This window comes from Hylaeus anthracinus, unplaced genomic scaffold (assembly GCF_026225885.1).
Source record: "Hylaeus anthracinus isolate JK02 unplaced genomic scaffold, UHH_iyHylAnth1.0_haploid 11989, whole genome shotgun sequence".
Classification (NCBI taxonomy): Eukaryota; Metazoa; Arthropoda; class Insecta; order Hymenoptera; family Colletidae; genus Hylaeus; species Hylaeus anthracinus.
Window position 1 is genome coordinate 10,074,153 of NW_026534337.1, and position 19,117 is coordinate 10,093,269.

Below are 19,117 nucleotides of genomic sequence, written 5' to 3' on the forward strand. Positions count from 1 at the left end.
TGTCTTGTTTTCTAGATATTATAACGTGCAAATTATTTTTTATATTTATTTTTATATTTACGTTTGTCATAGGTGCATGAGTATCCACAGTCTAATAGTCGATATATTTAAGTATTAGAGAATCAAAATATTTTCTTGGATTTTCGGAATACGATTGTTTCGATTTTTCGTGAATAAGAAATAGGATTTATGAGACTTTCTATCGATGTTCATTTATTATATACGTACTTGCCATTTTGCTGCACTCTCCACAAACAGAGCGAATTATAAATTTTAACTAAAGCAGAGAATCGATGCCAATTCGACTTTAGACCCCTACAGCCAATGAAACGAAATGTACCATAACAGAAGTTGTATGAACCAAAAGGCATACACTACTGTCTAACTTCGACTCGCCTTCGTTTCATTCCCTGAGGATTTGCGAAATGAATAAAGCTTCGACTTATCGAGGCTTTCAACTTAAAAAGATTCGAGTTATGGTTTCCAATTGTGCATAGCCCAGGAAATGGAACGTCGATATCGCTTCCTGTAAACCAGACCATATTTCCACTGTGGATATGGGAAGTATAAAATTTGCAAATAAAATTGTGAATTTTTTAGTGTCTTCCAACGAACGGGAGTTTATAAACAATACTAACTGCGTTTACTCGTGCTTTATTTCTCAGTGAACGTAAAATGCGCGATGGTATAATACACAATTTAATCGTACACGCCGATTCAAACGTCCGCGATACGTAGAAACATACAGACATGAAATTTTAGTGTTAGAGCGATTAAAACGCTACGAACAATAAATAACGGTGAATTTCCGTTCGGTCATGGACCAATAAACGAACCTCTTCGACGCGTTAAATACTATTTAATCTTAAGCGTAATCTACGTTAATACTCCAACGAGAAATTCGGAACAGTCGAGTGCAATAGTTTATTATCATCGACAACACTTCTACGCAACAATACAGAAAGTCTCTCAGCTCGATTCAAAATCACGTAATCTTACCAATAGCGACACTGTCATGACTTTCAGTACTTTCAATCATTAATATTAATTTGAGTAGCTAATGGAAAGATTTCTCTTGCCTTGTCTACAAGCTAATTGTAATAATTGATAAAATAATACCGATGAAATGAGAAGGAAATAAACGTTCGTATCTCGTAATCTCACGATCAGTGGTCTATGCGTGATAACAGGTTCACAGATTTTGTTAGAATTGTGTCCGGGCACGGACTATCGAATTGCCAGAGAAATCGTTCGCGATATCACAGGCTTCATTGTCATTTTCTGTCGTCGACAGTGGAGGGTTTGATCGCTTCAGCGCAGTCGAATCTTCTTCATCATGTTCAGAACGCTGGAGCCAGGCAGGGGACAGGTGGGGTAGAAATTATGACATCCCTGACCTTCCACGCCGGATATCAGCTGACCCATATGGGCTGCGAAGTGGTACCTCGAGGGCACTTCCGCCATTGTGTTCAAACTCGTGTCCCTGGAAAATATTCGAGAAATTTCTTTGGTTACATCTCTCTTTTAAAGCATACATATTTAATTCTATACAGTGCAGATCAACTGTTGCAAATTTAATATAATTTTGTTTATTTCCAATCTATTAAAATGCGGTTTGCTCGCACGGATTAATTGCTGTTTTTGTTTAATCTTGTTTAACATACATTCGAAAAAGATATTTTACACTCCGCGGAGTGTAATGTTTGTGTTACACAGCTGGTTGGATGTGATCGATTCGTCGTAATGAAAAAAACAAATAGAAGCACGGTACAAATAACGTATCATTTGTGACGTTGACCGTAACCACTGACAGAATTAAACGTTGTGTATTATTTTGCACGGGTAGATTCGCTCGACCGTATTTCCCAATGGAAATTCTACGATTACAATCGACGTTTCGGACGATTTTCAGCGCTGTTCGAATACCAATTTGAATTTTTAAACTTTCATCGCGAAATATCATCTGGACTGATCGACGAGAAATAATACACGAGGGAGGGGCCGGTACATTTATTTTACATGCATCGATTCAATTGTCCAGCTCCGCTTACGAAACGCTGTATTAATTTATTATCGGAGTTCGGAGGTATAAAAGCAGAGTAAATAATTTTCAGCGAGCAATAAATTCAATTGAAATCTCAGTTCTAATTTCGATGAATCCGGTCATTGCGGGAACATTATACTTATAAGGGGACAGTATTAGGGGATATTAAATATTAAATAGAGTGCAATGACTTCATTTTCATTTATCTGAATTACCATTTAACTTGAAGCTCGGTTATATTTTACTCTATTAATTTCCTAACTTTGATAGGCGTTTATATACATATTTCCCCGCGTTTTTTTATATTTTATTTTGCGCTGAATGTTTATTTCTACTTTTACTCTCATCTTGGATGAAAGTACGAGATGCTATAGTTGCTATAGTTTTAGTATATTCATATAAAAATTATTAAAATTCATAACAGTGTAGTATATCTTTGCCAAGCAGAATTTTACTCAATATTAATCCGAATAGAATTTCAAATTTAAGACTATTCGTTTCACACGCTCGTATAATGCTGCTCTTATAAGAGATACTAAATGGAGAAAGTACGTACAGTGCGTCGCGTTTTCGTGAACGTTTACGTTTCCACTTTCCACGTAAATCAACGTTTCGCAAACCTCGAATCGCGAGATAGATTTCGAAACAGACGCGAGAATTGTCCCGTTGACGCCAATGGCGTGCCACGCACGAAATCAACTCCACTTTCGCAACGCTTGACCATGATAAACTGGTTGAGAGCACGGCATATAAGAACAGGCACAAGGAGAGTCGCCTTTTACTTTCGATATCGACGGCTGCCGGTAAATACGCGCGGTAGAATCCGGTTACGCTCGGCGAAACCGATTGAAAATTACACGGACGCTTTTCTCCGTTACACTGTACATGGAAATCTCCGCGGTGTTCCTCGAGAAATTGCTGTAAAAATGAACAGACTTCCTTCCGGCGTCGCGGACGCCTTCGCGGTTCCACTCTCGGTCTTCCGGTATACTTCCGGTATACTTTAATCGCAGTCCACGATGTGGATCTAACGAATTACTTCAGTAATAGCGTGGTTACTGATTCGAAAATAAGTCATTCTAAAGAAATTAATTGGATCGGTAAGGTTTTCTGCCTGGCGATATTTTAAACGAAAGTGTTTTGTGTCCTTGATCATTTAGTATCGTTAGATAGTTCGCAGATGGATCCTTCTTTCAGGATCAATTCCTCGAGATAGTATGAGCTGAAAAGTCCTTTTTCATTTTGCAATCCGAGGCTTCGTTGTCAAGATAGGAGCAGTTGAAGTTCTTACGCGCGAGAACCGTGATCAGCTGACTGGGATTTAAATGGCGCACACCGCGAGTCACGTCGGTGAACTTCAATCGCTTGTATCTAGGTAACGTAACTTCAGATTGAAAAATGGTAAAGGACTCTTCGCCTTCTTTTTTCGTCAGGAATCGATTGTGAGAAGAAGTTTCTTTCTTCCTACAATTCATTAACAGAAACAATATTCTCATAATCAAATTCAACTTGGGGTACATCATCAAGTTCAGTACTTTTTAATTCTTCTAACTATTTCGAGTCAATAATTCCTGTCGCTATCATCGATTCATACGCGAAGGGGAATACATAACTGACAATATAAGACCACCCCAAACACTTCGAGAAGCCACAGATTCCTCATCCATGGTCCAGATTCTCGCCTCTAAAGTCATCGAAGACGCCATGACGCCATATAGCAATGAGCAGTTTCGTCACGCATGGCTCCCAAGGAAGACGTCTTCCTGCCGCAAAAAGGGAAGTCCCCCTGTTTCGGTCGTTTACGATCGTCGCGGGCCTGGGGAACTCCGAATAAACGCAAAACGGCTTCTTAGCTTTTCCATCTTGATCTGTTTAACCCGGAGCGATCCGCGATCCAATAAAAATCGGGCTCGCCGCTGGAAGCGGCGTTTACGCACGCATAAAAGTAAATATAAAGCTCGAATCCTTCCGGGACATTAACCGCGAGGAGTGGATCGCTCGCAGGACGATTCACCGCGACATCATCGCTCGTTTCTTGGTTTCTTTCACCTTCTCGACCCTCCTCGTCCCCCGTCTCTTCGACAGAGCACTCGGAACCAATAACAGGGGAGATTTTTCGGTTCGATTGGCCCGTGAGTCCGCTATCCAATCGTCTAATTTGCGATGAATTTGCTCGGTTTGTGGAGTATAAAGCTCTGAAGGAAGATTCCGATTCGAGTAATGCTGTCGAGGTGAGCTTTATACTTTGGTGCTCTGGTAGACTGTATGAGGGATTATTTAGCTGGTGGACTAGGTAAAATAAAATACTAAAAATTGTATTTAAGAATCTTGAATGATGAATATTAAATAAATCCTCGGCATAGTAGGAGCCTTTCAGGTATTTTATCAGGAGTTCTCATTGCTCTCAGCCCTGGCGTAAAGATTCCAGAGAGGGCAAGCATCTACTGTAATTTTGTTGATAATAATATTTATTTTAGTATCACCTGATAGTTCTTTCTTATTGAGAAATTAATTCAGATAATATGACTCAATTCTTTCTCAAACAGTCCCTTATTAATCCATGACATTGCTAACATAAAAATTCATATCAAGCATTACCTAAGCTCTAATCAATTTTAGTATAATCTTGTTTCTACTTCACGTAATTCGAGCGACATGCTCCGAATTAGGTAATTACCAAATTCGTCATGGAATAATCGAGGAAACGCGCATCAATGGCGACGAACGGTTATATTTACGGCTTCGAGGCAGTGATTGGCTGAATTCGATTGACCGTTCCGCGCAAATAATTTCGTATATTGTACTATCGCGTCTCTGTGTTTCAATTCGAATTCGTATTCCGCGAAATCATATTCATCATCGTTAGTTCCATTTACTCTTTCCGGATTGATTAAGAGCGCTGTCATTAAATCATCGTTAATTATTGCGTAATGAAATTCAAATATTACCTAAACCAATTCCTCTTCGCCTTTAAATAAACGAGTTGCCGATAATAACTCATCGACGGTGTGGAGCATGGGTTTCGTCAGATGCTCAATTTAGTAATGAACGTACGCGAATAAATTTTAATAAAATACCCTCCCTTATCATCAAAGTAAACTTTGCAATATTATATTTATTTGTCATGATGGTATCGTTTCCTCTCAATATTAATTAATTAACAAATTGGTAAAGCCGAGTAACGTCTACGAATAAAGTCATTGTTCACCTGGCGAACAATATGGTTTCCTGAGGCATTGATATTTTCAACAGACAAATTTATCCGTTAATTAATTACAAGAAGGAGAAGAAACACATTGTCTGCTGGGATACGGTGGTTAATTGGTGTCAATTAAACGTGACGCTGAACGAAATTCACCTTTTCAACCGTCACGAAAAAGGCGGAAGCACCGCGTATAATTTCACGAGTTGAACAGAAACTGCGAGGTCGGGGCGCGACTGCGAATTAATCGTTAAGAGACCGCTGTAATTTAAAGCGATAATTAAACTGGGAAATGTTGAGAACACCGAAAACGAGAGGAAATAGAGAAACAGGGGAAAGCGAGCATGCCCATTCACACCTGTAAATCTTTTCGTGTTCTAATCGTAAAAGACACGCTTTAACCTAACTCTCGGTTCTTCAGTTTCTCCGGAACAAACAAACCAGCTAACGCTACTTTCGCTATGTTTTATTTCCTATCTTCCACCTGTTACCCAGAAATTCGTGTTCGTATAATTTCGCCAATGTATGGCGTGACGCAACTCGAGATACCGTTGTTTTAATGATTGCTTATACGAGCCAGACTAAAGTAATCGGTTGCGATCCTCGCCGAGGAATTCGACGGTTCGAGAGGAGACGGGACGCGTCGCGCGGCACGCGTGGCTCCGGGCGTTGTAGAAAGTCGGAAGATTGAATAACCCGTGAAAAGGAAAGTGGAGATCGTTACGATGCCATGGCCTCGCACGGACAACGTGGCGTTCCGTTTTCGGAGTGGTCGCTTACATAAGAACAGACGAACTTTCACGTTGTACTCCGACCTCATGCTCGCCTGGGCGCCATCGACTCCTTAATGGCCGGAAAAAGCAACGGAGACGTGCAAATAAATTCGAAGCGTCGGTTTGCTCGTCGCTGATGCATCGAAGCGTTCCTGCACTTCCTTGACGAGAGAAAGATCCGTAGGAATGTTTATATCTCTCACTTTCTAAGCACGGGAATACTTTTCCAGGTTCGTTTACTTTATCCTGCTACGTTGATGATTTGTATTAATAATTAGAGAACTCCGTAATGAACTATCTACAAAATTATGGTACTGAGTTATAAAGAGAAATTGGACCTTCGATATAGTTTCATGCTGCTATCTGTTAATGAAATTCACACGTACGTCACTCTGGTTTTATAAAACATCCTATCAGTTATGCGCTTTAGGGCATGACTCAATTTTTAAAAAAATATTACTTAAGCTACTCTGGTTCCCAAAGCCACATATATGTATATTCGTACCATCTATGTCTATTAAACAAATTTTATGAAATTAAATGATGGATTTGACGTTACCAAATAAATTTTCTATAATAAATACCTACATAAATCAATTTTACGTGTGTATGTATAACGAAGAATTTATTTGGAACCATCAAACCTGTCATTTAATTTAGACAAACTTCTTTGATAAATACAGAGAGTACGAATATTTATAGGATTGACTCTATATTCATGTATTTCTTCTTGATTTTCCTCGATGGATGTTCTGATTTCAATTATCATCTGTCGTTGAATAGTAGTGCAGATGATTGGAGAATTGAATAGTATTGAAATAATAATGAATTCATTTTTCATATTCGTACTGCATATATTCACGTTTGGATGTTTACGTGTTTTTCTATTTTTTCATTGAACCGACAAGAAAATTTTCTGTTCCTCTTACAAACTTAATTGCCATTTCTAATTACTTCATCTTTCCTTTTAGATCGATTTCTTTTTCACACTGTCCTCCCTCATGTTGAAACAATGGAGGCTCGACGCGTTTAAAATGTATTCACACAAGCTCGATTACAAGACCTAACGTGCCAGCACAAAATGGCGACCTGAAGCGAGTATTCCCGTTACCAGACGACTCGATTTAGGGAACGTTCTTTTTTTTCCCCCCCGTTTAACGTTTCTCACTTTCCGTCCACTTCACGTTTTCCCACCAATTAAATTCGCCCCGATGCGGGCACCGAAAAAAGTTTCGAATTTTTTAAATAGCGCCAACTCTCCGGCAACATTCGAACCGCGAGCGCATTTAAATTCGCCCGGTTGCAGTAGTTCGCCTTTCCTTACTAATGAAATTTTTCCCCGTGGCAAAGCAGAGGTAACAATTTCGGCCTTCTGGATACGGGGATCCTCGAGTAGCGTTTCAATTAAGCCTGCGTTTAAATTCGCCGGCTTGTAAATTGCATTTTCCTGACCGATACGTGCCGCGTTTCCACCGATTCCCGCTTGGCAAACTTTCCGCTCCTGTCTTTTTCTGGTCGAAAATGACAGAAGGGAGGCTGAAGTCGTCGAGGAATATTTGTAAACGTATTGATGTCTGCATTACGAAGCAAAATGAAAGGCTCGTCGACCAGGGCCGTGTCGAGGCAGGAGTCGAAGATACAGTTAGGACGCGATGCTTGGTAATAAAAGAAAATATAATTTTGATGAAATATTAAATTATTTTAAAGCACGTAATTTCGAGGGTAGAAGACGATAAAATTTCATATATATATCATGGGACTCCTTACTTTTACAAATTACATACGCAAAGTCTCGAAGGAGTCTCCAAAGTCTAAAGCATTAAACACCAATCTTCATCGCAATTTAAAATTATTTATTCATGCTTCGACCCCTAGTTCATATCGAGAGTCGCTTTCAGAATTCTCAAAGGATAGATCATATAAAATTTCTAAACAATGTACAGATATCAAACCCACTAAAATGACTATAAAGCACGTCCTTATCAAAGGACACTATTATCCATAAAAATTTGCGAATTTTGTCCATATGTGAATATATGCAACTGGGGAAGGTGTAGCGAAATATCAAAGCACGCCTCTGTCCTCGTTGAATCGATTCGGGGTTCTATAAAATCCCTGCAGTCCCCCGTCAATCGAATAACGGTATAGCAACATCCCAGCTAGCGCGGAATAGCGGCGCACGAAACGAACGATTGGACGTCGAAAATCGCGGCGAGATTTCGCAGAGCACAAATAAACCGATTCGATTCGCCGCTCGGCAACGGACGAGTCAATATTTGGCCGGTTTAACATAACTTTGCTTTTAATCGGGAAGCAAAACGGCCACCGATGACCGCGCGACCAGCTCGCCGCATTATCCAAATAATATGGCGAGCCGGCGTGAATCAGCGTTGCTTCGCGATCGTAAACGAAAATTGCGAGATACGCGACCGTACGATATCCGTGGACGTACAATTTCAGCGAGCACGGCCGTCGCGACGCTTCGGCGGCCCTCGTTGCTCGGATGGTGCACGAAATCGACGTTTCCATTGGACGGAATAGGGGAATTTCGAAGGACTTCTTTGTTGGTATTTTGTTCCTATTTTTTGTTGACTATATTTCGTGGATTCGTTATATTTTTTAAGGACCATTACGTTGTAGTTGCAAGTTAGTTAACTTGAGTTCCTTTTTAATGGGAAATAAATTCAATGCTTGTGGCAATTCGGTATCTAATTGAGTAATTATTGAAGTGATTTTGGTTACAAACTTATATAATTTATTCGCTTTTTGTAATAAACATAAACATAACGCACGAGAAGAAAATGTTTCGTAATAGAATATTTGAAGCGAACCAAGTAACTATTCAACTATGGCTTAAAATCAAGCAAGATGTATTTGAACCATTTTCGTCTGAAGTATACAAATAAATTGTCTGGGTTAGGTTCTTGAATGCTTCATCATGTTTTAACCCTTTGCTGTTCTACGTCAAAGGGTAAGTTTCACTTGAATTGTACATAATTCATTCTACATAAATAGAGTCACAAAATACACTCAAATAAAATTCCTCCGAAATAGCCCCAGAAGAAGACAAGGCATCGGCAAATGCCCTAAATACCAACCCTATCGCGCAATGCTTTCCTCGGACCTGTCTGAAGAAACCAATTCGTTAAAGTAGGCCATTCGTTTTTTGATGCAGTTACCAAAGATCAGGTTTGTTTCATACAGGTTTTTTTTGCGCTGTGATGCATGATATCTTTGTCGTTTGCGAGAACATTGACATTTCGCGAATCGAGCTTTTACGTCCGTCGCGGCCAGTGACGATCGAAAGTCGAAAGTGAAAGTGACGAGCCAAAGTTAGAGCGATGAAAGTGGACGACGAACGTCTCGCGTCACGGCAAAAGTCCCCATCTCCTCGAAACCGCTGGATCATCGTGAGTTTCCGTACGATCGCGTCGATCATTCGCCTCCCCCGGAAAGCATCGTAAACACTTAACGGCATAATTGCTCTACCTTCGTTATACTCCGTCGTTCGTTTCTTTCGTGTAGCCGAAGGCGAAACGGTACACCGAATTGTCTCGTAAATTTCGAAATCTCCGGTACAGAGAGGAACAGGACTAACAGGTTTCGATTGTTAACGAGTGGCTGAATTGTGATTATCAGAGCCGGGATTCTTCGTTAGTTACGGCTGGGGAGAGCACACGACAGAATATTTTATTCCGTTAACGGCTTCGTCTCGAAGAACGCGGTTCGGAAGGACAAAGTTATAGGTTTCGGAGGCATTAGAACTTCCTGCGGAGGAATCGATGTAGAAACTTTCGAATGATATCGTAATTGATGCTTGTCAGGTGGAGAAAGAAATATAGGATTGTAAATAAGAATAATATAGGTTCTGACAGGAGTATAGTTTTAGGTTTTATTTTTGCCGTGTATAATAATTATGCTTCTTCAAGCATTGTAAAATTTCTTTATAATTTTTCTAAAGACCAGACTTCTAGGCAAGACCCTACAATAACTTTATCCCATTCAACTCCAATTATTACAAATCTGTGTTGTTTTAAACGAATCCTACTTTTTCAAGACCTCCCTCTAAATATTTATTTTTGTTGCCAAACATTTTAAACATTTCACTTCGATATTAACTCTACATAAAACTGGACACTTCGATAGGCATCTCAGAATTTAAATCAGATTTTTTTTTAGCCCTTTCAATAATCAACATTTAGCCTCGAAATGAAGGACATGTAATGCCGGCGGTACCCGCGAATAACAAGTGTGTGGGGGGAGGGTTCATAATCCTTTGTATCGGTTTGTATCGAAGCAACGAACCGACATTGAGACGCGTAGCGTCAGTCTCGACCTAGACGTCGTACCGTAAACACTCGATAATAGATTCTCTGTTACCTCTAAAATTCAGTTTTCGAGTTCGTTCTCCAGAAACTGCCCGTAAAACGGACGTGCACTGTTGCTTAGTTTCTACGTATCTAATTAATCAGTCAACGTAAACATTCCTCGAGTTAAAGTTCTTAATCTTTGAAATCTTTAAAATCTTTAATCTTGAAATTTAATTACATCGCGTTAATATTCATAATCTCGTCATTAGTCGAGACTTCCTCCAACGAATGATATTACCTCCCATCGTCGAGCATTATGTCACGAGGATAACGAGTAAGTGCAAGTCATGATTTACCTGATCAAGTTCAGCAGCGATCGCTCCATCTCGCTCAGCTGATCCTGATGAACGAACGAGGTCAGTTCGCATATAAGCTTGGGCAGGCAAGCAGTCTTGATCGTCGTCATCATCCGCGCCCGTCGCATGAGCGCTGCAAAGTGATCGACAAACGTGAGTGGTTGATTGTTGATACAGATAATCACGACGTAAGCGAGCATAATTTGTTTGCCCACGAACGTCCACTAGAATGCATATCAATTTTTTCTGTCTGATAAATTCATAGCGGAGAATAACTTAGAACCCTGATTAGGCTAGAAGAATTAATTTTCTATGCATATATTTTCTTGTTTTAACAATTTTTAAAGATCAGACTTTTAGACATAGTTGTATCGCTATACTATTGATGTTTAAATTCATATTTTTACTGATTCGGATGAAGAATTGAGATTTAAATGAAGGTATGACTTATCTTCTAAACCATTTATCGTTGATATTTTGTACATTCATCCATTCTCACGTTCTCTCACGTCTTCACCTGGCATAAACGCATAAACATCCGTAGTCTATGTATCACTTATACCGAGGAGGCTCACCAACAGTCAAAGTATGTTTATTTACGTTACAATTAGCGACACACTTTCGCGTAGTTCTGCAAGCGATACTTGTTATTAGCATGACTATTTATGAGCACGTGTGTCGTGACGTTTCACCAAGCGAGCTCTACGAAACTACCAAGAGATTTCTCATCTTAAGAAACACTCAATCGACCACTGAACCTTGCAAAGCACCCTAACGCAACCGAATGCTCCTTTCTAAGCTTTCACGAGCTTTCGACATCGATCGATCCCGAACGAGCTATTCACGCATTCTAGTCTAGGAATTTGCGACAATGATCGAATAACTCTTTAATTAATTTCCACGGGAGGAGAATAATTCAATTGCGCGATCAAAGAGTAAAGCTCTTTTGTTTCAATTAGACTCAATTACACGTGTAAATTCACGTGGAACTTTTTCGAGCAAGAGCCCTGTTTCAATTTAATTTTACAGTTTTCTACAACTCTACGTTCGTGGAGCGACGTTTGAACATTTTTTTCTCTCCCGCTACCAGATGATGAAATTAAGCCACCGTGCTGTGTTTTGCGAGAACACAGAACTTCTATGCGGACGCGAAATTCTATGACTCGGCGAGTTTAATGGGAGCCTCGAGGCGATAGGTCGAGTGTGGATGGACTGCGGATTATCGTTTAATGTAGCTTAGGTAACGGTGTCATCTGATATCGTTAAAAAGAACGAGGATGACTGGATAGACTTCAGTGTCCTGGACTTTTTCTAAGTTAGTTAGAATTTGAGCGTCAGTAGTTACGCTGAAACCGGTGTTATAGGATATTTTGTTCGCCACACGAATATATGACTTAATTCTTTTTAAGTAGTTGTTTATGTTCAGGCTACGTGGAGAGTAGAATAGAGACGTGTGAATTGATTGAATCTCTTGGAAGTCCAAAAGTAGTTAATCGTTTCGTTGCATCTATTTAAGTATAGCACTCCAGCTTGACCCAATCACGAATAATGTGTGAGCAAACAGATCTTCGGGTTACGTGACCATGCGCCATTAAAAAACCAACACTACAATGTCACTGAAACGACTGTGTCTAGATCTCTCTAATCCGATTCATATCTAGTGGAATTTTTCTCAGCGTTTCCGTTACAGCTGATCCTTCGCCACAATTGCGCAAGGATCGTGACACAAGTATGCTCGTTAATGTTTACGATCGTCGTCGCATAAATGCATGGTCGAGCAGCACTAAAGGTTCACGAAACCGCTCTACAAGTACTGAAACTTTTCGAAACGAACTAAACGCGACTGATCGACGATCGTTCGAAGACTTTGTGCCATTTAACGAACAAGTAACGGAAGGTTTACATCAGTCAAATATTAATTAAACGCGCGCCTGGAATCACGTCTTCGGAAAAGTCCACAGAAGTCGAGGTCGACTGCTCGCGCACTAATTGGCCGGGGGAAAGCAAGCGCGGATGTTTGCGCAGAATGTTGGCTAACCTGTCCAGTTACTTTCGATGAGGATCTTGGATTCTTGGAGCACATGTTCGACCAACTAGATCAACGTTTCTCTGACTTTGATGCGATGAAAAAATTAAAAATTACGCGTAGTCTCGTATTGTACGGAGTGAAAGGAATGCGTCCGAGTTAAAGTATAATCGACCGCGAGCTGCGTTTTTATTATACCGATGACATTAGTCGTTATGCATTGACATATGATGCAATCGTAAACACGCTACTCGTTGTCGGACGCAATTAATATGCATTGCTCGTGGAAGTGAGGAAACGTAAACACGCGTGGCATAAACAAGCGCAGTTTGTTAACAAACATTCTCGTCAAATATTTGGGTACCCCAGTACAGTAGGTAGAGACTGTGCTTGACCTAAAATGTGATGCGGAATTTATACGTAAATCGTGTGATTCAAACAAGTCAGGTTTATATCGAAGAGAAAAACTTACACGCTTTCAATATTTTAATAAGATTAAGAATAAGATTATACTACTAATTAAAGAATGCTCGCTACATATCTCACTTGTTCGAGGCTTTCAAAGACCATACAACTGTTGCACAACATCTTAGACTCAAGAAAAGCAAATAGATCTTTGAAAGACAAATAAAGAGAAATATGGAAGTTATGTAAGGAAGAACTGCAGAACAAATAACGTTCAACAATGAATATATTGCTACGAGTGGGTCATATGTTAATAGGCTTCGTATTCTCAGTTTTATTCGTAGCTTTAGTCGAACCACAAGTGACTTGTATGATTTTTATTAGTTGAATTCAAACTACACCTTATAGGAATCGTTAAACCTAACCTTTTCCTAAGACTCCAATCGTGATGATTAGATTCAGGGGCATCATCTAGGTATTCGCTTTATATATTTCACACAAACGTCAATAACCTGTAGGAGTCATTAGACCTTACACTCTTCTAAAATTCCAGTCACTAATAATAAGTCTCTAAGTCTTACTCAGGGGGATGCCTTCAGCTGTTCACTTTAGTGACTTAATTCGAACGACCACAACGTCTACGAGTCGTTATACTTATCATTCGTTTAGAATTTCAATCACTAAACCTTAGTTTCATTCAGGGTACTAGTTATTCACTTTACTGGCATAATGCAAACAACTACAACTTGTAGAAGTCTCTAGACCTCACCATCTTCTAAAATTCCAATCACTGAACCTTGCTTTCATTCAGGAGCCTAGCTCTTCACGTTCCAGACAAAATCCAAACGACTACAACTTCTAGAAGTCACTAGACCTCGCTATCCTCTAAAATTCAAATCACTGAACCTTGCTTTCATTCAGGAGCTTATCTCTTCACTTTACAGACAAAACCCAAACGACTACAACTTCTAGGAGTCACTAGACCTCGCCATCTTCCTAAATTCCAATCACCAAATTTGAGTCCCATTCAGGCCCACCCCCTCGTCACTTTACACACACGACAGTCACTATATTTCCATAGCAATGTTAAATTTCCCACGTTTTACCAGTATCGCCAGCTTGCTACCAATTTCTCCCTTACCGATTTCTCTGTCATCTTTCTGCAGCGACGTCGCCAGTGTCCTGTCGCGTGACGTTTCCATGGGTGGGCCCACGGGTCCTTTCGCGGGCTCGGTATAGTTTTTCACGGCGGGTCTACCGAATATGGTGGCGATCAGGTAACTGTAGTCCCCGGCGAACACCAGGAACATCCCTAGGAATATCACCAGACGGACCGTGCTCGTGTCCATGACCATGCCGTGGCGTCCTTGGCGGCGTTGTAGACGTCGCGTCCGCACCGATCGACGATCCTCGATTCACTGGCGGCCTCCTGGCCGATTCAGGGACGGGATCGGGACGACGGGACTGGATCTGGCTTTTGAACTTTAATCCTCGACGAGCCTCGGCCGACACCACACCTACACGCATGAATAGGTGCAATTAACGGAACTGCCTTGTCACGGTCGCACCGACGTGTCGCGGTTCGATTTAAATTAGACGCCGTGTATAGCGCGAACGGTATCGAGCCGATTTAATTACGAGCTGATCGAACGAGGTTACAGCGTTCTGGTTTTATCCGGGGAATCTCTGAGGGACCTGTGGTGCTGAGAGTTGAATAAGCAAACAAACATGGCGAATGTGGCATTTGGACGGGATAGAAGGTGCAGGAAGTGCGATTTCGAAGGGTGATGGGGACACCTGAGTAGGGTTTGAAGGTTTTTTCAGAGAATTGGTTAATTGAAGAGGGAGTTAGGAAATGAGGTCTCGTTTAGGACGTAATTGCAAGGAAGTTTAGGCTTCTTCGTTTACACATTGTTTATATATGTGGAAGGCACTCAGAATATCTTGTCTTGGTTACATGAAGTTTTGTTTTTTTGAGATATATATTATTCAAAGGATTTTTATGATTGGACTGTGGAATACGCGCACTTGTATGCAAAGTCTATGCAAATGTATGCAAATTGCTATTTACATGCACGTAAGACGTTGAAATTTTTGCGAAATTCAGAAATGAAATTTAGATCACTGGAATCTTCAGAGCATGAAACAGATTTCTAGCCGAGTCTCATTGTTGTGTTGGAACTCCATCTAATCGGAATATGTATTTGCATAAACATCCGCAGTTAATCCGTGACTAGGCGATTCTCAAGGAACGTATTAAGTGGCCGTACAACATCGACAAATTTCCTTATTTACATTATACTTCGACCGTTAGAAGAAGAGTGGTTTCGATCGACGCTAAGTTCATTGTTTCAATTTCAGTTGTGGCATTTCTCTAAACCTTTGAAATCCATCGTGCCAGTCCGTCAACTCGACTCATTACTTTATTTCTTCTTGGTTAGTGCAATATTTTCGATAGAATTTGTTTCATAGCCATTCTAAGTTTATTGAGAAGTAATTAATTCACAAAAAGTAAAATTACAGAAAATGTTTACAATGTTCGAGACACTTTTATCTACATAAAGAGACAAGCGTATATTCAAATTTATGTTTGTCTAAGTCCCTAGTTAATTCTAACAGATCTTAGCTTACGAAAACATCACTTCATTAATGGAAATCTGATGAGAACATAAGTCTACTATTATAGATCAGTAGATTTCTTCTAATTCGTATGGAAATATGAGAAACACTACCGAAGAATATTTGGAATTGTACTCCGAAAATACAGAAGATCCAATTTTGATTCCAACGCTATGCACGAGGACCGATTTCCAATTCGCCCATTTGCATTCTACAGTGGATGTGCTCGAAGAGCCGTTACGCAAAAATTTGCAAGGAGAATACCTGAGTTGCGCAATAGCCTGACAGGTGTACCGCCTTAACCTAATTTCCTCGAATGTACGAAACACGTTAGATGTACCGAGACAATACGTACTCGTGAGAAGCATCGACCATGCGCCGTACCCTCGAACGGAAGAGACCGTGTGCTCTCAGCCAGAAGAAGACCGCTGCGAAACACGACTTTCGATCTCCGTTCACTTCCACTTTCTTCGACCAGCACCAGAATATCGAGCGATCTCAAAGAACGAACCGTTCCACGCTTACAGCCATAACCGAAGATCGTGAAGCAACCTAGGATCGAATTTAACCTCGTTCGACGAAAGGGCGCTCGATAAAAATCCGTTCCAAGATTTCACGCTTCCAGTGTTCCAAGATTTCACCAATTTCAAACGATCCCAACTATTGTACTCGATCGTAGAATTTTTCTGACACACTTTTCAAAGATCTTCGGGCTGCTCGTTGGAGCATGAAATCACTAGCACTGACACAGTGGTAATCCAAGGGAAGTCGATTGGAACAGGTGGATGATACACCTGTGGATCATACAGCGGGTGCTAAGATTGGTGGCCCGAACTCTGGGTATAGTACACGTCGAGATTTGGAAAAGCGTTGAACGTGGATATAGAAATCGAGAATTATAAGAAATTGTCGGGTGTTTTTCATTTACGTGAGCGAGAATTCTGAGTTTTTTCCCTCGTCGACGAGGAAAAGTTTTGAAATATTGTAGCAATCACTGGCGACGAGGAAACTTCAGATAACTGCCTTAAAATAGATATGCCATTTCTCGTTCTCTTCGGGCCAGTTGCGTATCGTCATGTGGACTATGAAGTTATGACAAAATAATTATGCAACATAGATCACAAAATTTAAAATGATACACGGTATTTCCAGTCACATTCTGAGATATATTAGTCCACATTCAGTCAGAACTTTGCGCCAGAAAAAATTATTCTATATCAATAAATGTCACCACAATTTAAGAAACACTCCCATACGGTCTAAATTTCAAATTCAGTTACATCAAATCTCAGCTAACTAAACGAAGCCTGCTTTATATACCCAAAGTAAACGTTTCAACGCATTAGAATCGCGTATCGGAAACCATTGATTTCTAGACGAATGTTTACCAGCACTCCTTGCTTACTTGGACGAGTACATACCCAAAGATTGAACCGTATATCTCAGCACACCGTATATAGATCGGAAAATGAAGTTCGATAAAGATTCACTATGTTCGACGTACGTTTTCGCGACGAGCGCGTCCCGACGGAGGAATTCACCGACGCTGCTACGGCCTACCGTCGTCGTGGAATGACTGTGAATGATTCGAAACCACGGCGGCGAACCTAACGAGTTGTCAGTGAAAGTTGGACACTCGCCCGCTACTCGCCGCGATTCGATCGCTCGATCTGGCGTGCCGCGCCTTCCTCGCTCGTAAAGCGTGCCGCTCTGGCTTGGAACTGGTGCAAACTCGAGTTGAAAATCCTTGGCAAACTATTTTTTAAACCAAAGGAATTCGGGGATAATTAATTTCCAGACCTGAATGGGATGGTATTTACTTTATGTTATGATTCTGTAATGGAACCTGTTTGGAACCTTTGAATTTCATAATTGGATTTACAGAATTAATGCGTGAATAGAATTTGCTGAAAACAATGGAAGCACGTAATTATCTCTTTGGAGTAGCATGCTGTGATCGAAAATTATAAAGATTTAATTGTTGAGAATTATAAAGATGTCTGTACGATGCTTGTATGTATCTTGAATGTTAGAATCGAATTTATCATGGTAGTACTCGAGTGGAATTAAATTAATATAAGAAAGGATGCAATTACCTCTTTGAAGTAAGATAGCATGATTAAAAATGAAACAGATTTTTAGAGGACGTTAAAAATAGATTTTTTTCTGTCTCAGACGTCCTTCGATTCCAATTTAATTATTCTGAAAGCCACCGAGTACAGAATTGTTCATTTTACCCAGAGAGGATTATTTTCTGACAGAGTTTTTCTTCTTACCAGACAAAGTCGAGTAGCCTCCAGGATCTACAACGTGGCTGGAACAAAGAGAATTTTTTCATAGCAACCAGTTTCCCCAAGGACAGTGATATGAACGCGTCTGGGATCAGCGACGCGCGGTCTTCGAAACTGTTATCCGCGAAACTTTAATAAATTCTTTCAGGTACGTTTAATCGAGTGCAATTACTCGCTCGCCTTGAGAGGACTCCCACTTCGCGTGCGCCCGAGTCGAGATTGCTATACGTTCCACGGTAATACAATGATATTGCGTTTATTACGTTGTGGACTCTGTGTGACGTGCAGCTACGAAATCCTCGAGATCACAGTGATTCGACAGAGCAGGAAGAAGGATCGAGTTTTATAATCGTTTAAGGCTAGATGAGATCTCTTTCACTCGCACTTTCCCTTCCTTCGTTCGTCACTTGGAACCGGTGACATTCTACTGTAAGTGAATTCTTACAGTGTAACAGCTGCTGGTGCAATGGGGCAAGTTAAATGATCGGTAGGTGCATCGAGATGAATATTCAATGCCTTGATGACCGCGAACGGACTTAAGGTTACCATTAAGTAACAAGTATGCAAATGGGAGCAACCCAAGATGGACAATTGGAGTGTACGTTAGGTGGGTTGTCAATGATAATGGTTTCGGGGTAGAAGAAATATTTAGAAGTACGCGTATGTTTCATTAAAAAATCACTTTGCTTTATTTTTGAATAGTATCGTACATTTTTGTTTGAATACAATTTAATTGAAAGGAAATAAGCTATATAGGAATATAATTTCAGGCATCATTGTATGATGCTTGTTCTCGTTGTGAAGATTAATTTTGTTATTCTTTTCAACCTATTTCTATGACAAGATTATTCTTTAACACTTTGTTTACTGGCGGGACTTGCGAGTTCCGTCAATTTTCTCATGGTATTATATTAATTACACGCTTTGAAACCTATTGTGACTTTCGAGTATACGTCTATGAAGTTCGTTTTTAATTATTGGATGGCAGCACAAGCTCGTTAGAGACAACTCTATAAGATGATATAAGACCAAGATGGACGCAGAGATTTTAAAAACTTTTGAGAAATTCAGTAAACGAAGAGTTAACACTA

The 19,117-nt window shown here is 40.3% G+C and overlaps 1 protein-coding gene and 1 long non-coding RNA gene across 6 annotated transcripts in view; one reads left to right on the forward strand and one right to left on the reverse strand.

Annotated features, from left to right (window-relative positions):
• Window positions 1-639: 639 nt before the first annotated feature.
• On the reverse strand, window positions 640-17,396 carry LOC128887951 (uncharacterized). Of its 5 annotated transcripts, XM_054144480.1 has the most exons (6): window positions 17,157-17,334; window positions 16,664-16,817; window positions 16,091-16,529; window positions 14,258-14,633; window positions 10,686-10,818; window positions 640-1,483 (listed from the first exon to the last, which is right to left on the reverse strand). In XM_054144480.1, the coding sequence occupies exons 4-6, from the start codon at window positions 14,469-14,471 to the stop codon at window positions 1,312-1,314; spliced, it is 519 nt and encodes a 172-aa protein (XP_054000455.1). In that variant the 5' UTR covers window positions 14,472-14,633; window positions 16,091-16,529; window positions 16,664-16,817; window positions 17,157-17,334; the 3' UTR covers window positions 640-1,311. The 5 variants fall into 5 exon arrangements, with proteins under 5 accessions (XP_054000455.1, XP_054000454.1, XP_054000453.1 ...); XM_054144479.1 differs by lacking the exon at window positions 16,664-16,817; XM_054144478.1 differs by having other exon boundaries at window positions 16,091-16,817.
• The window catches only part of LOC128887959 (uncharacterized), a 47,917-nt gene continuing 39,521 nt past the window's right edge, over window positions 10,722-19,117 (forward strand). Inside the window, exon 1 of the long non-coding RNA XR_008460120.1 lies at window positions 10,722-10,838. This is a non-coding gene — a long non-coding RNA (uncharacterized LOC128887959). The remainder of the gene's footprint in view (window positions 10,839-19,117) is intronic.

What these genes read in the sequence shown, in the direction of transcription:
- LOC128887951 (XM_054144481.1), bottom strand. Translation starts at nt 14,471, where the DNA reads ATGGTCATGGACACGAGCACGGTCCGTCTGGTGATATTCCTAGGGATG. An exon ending in GAAAGATGACAGAGAAATCG is followed by an intron (nt 10,819 to 14,257) that starts GTAAGGGAGAAA and finishes ATCACTTTGCAG; the next exon opens with CGCTCATGCGACGGGCGCGG. An exon ending in TCGCTGCTGAACTTGATCAG is followed by an intron (nt 1,484 to 10,685) that starts GTAAATCATGAC and finishes AATATTTTCCAG; the next exon opens with GGACACGAGTTTGAACACAA.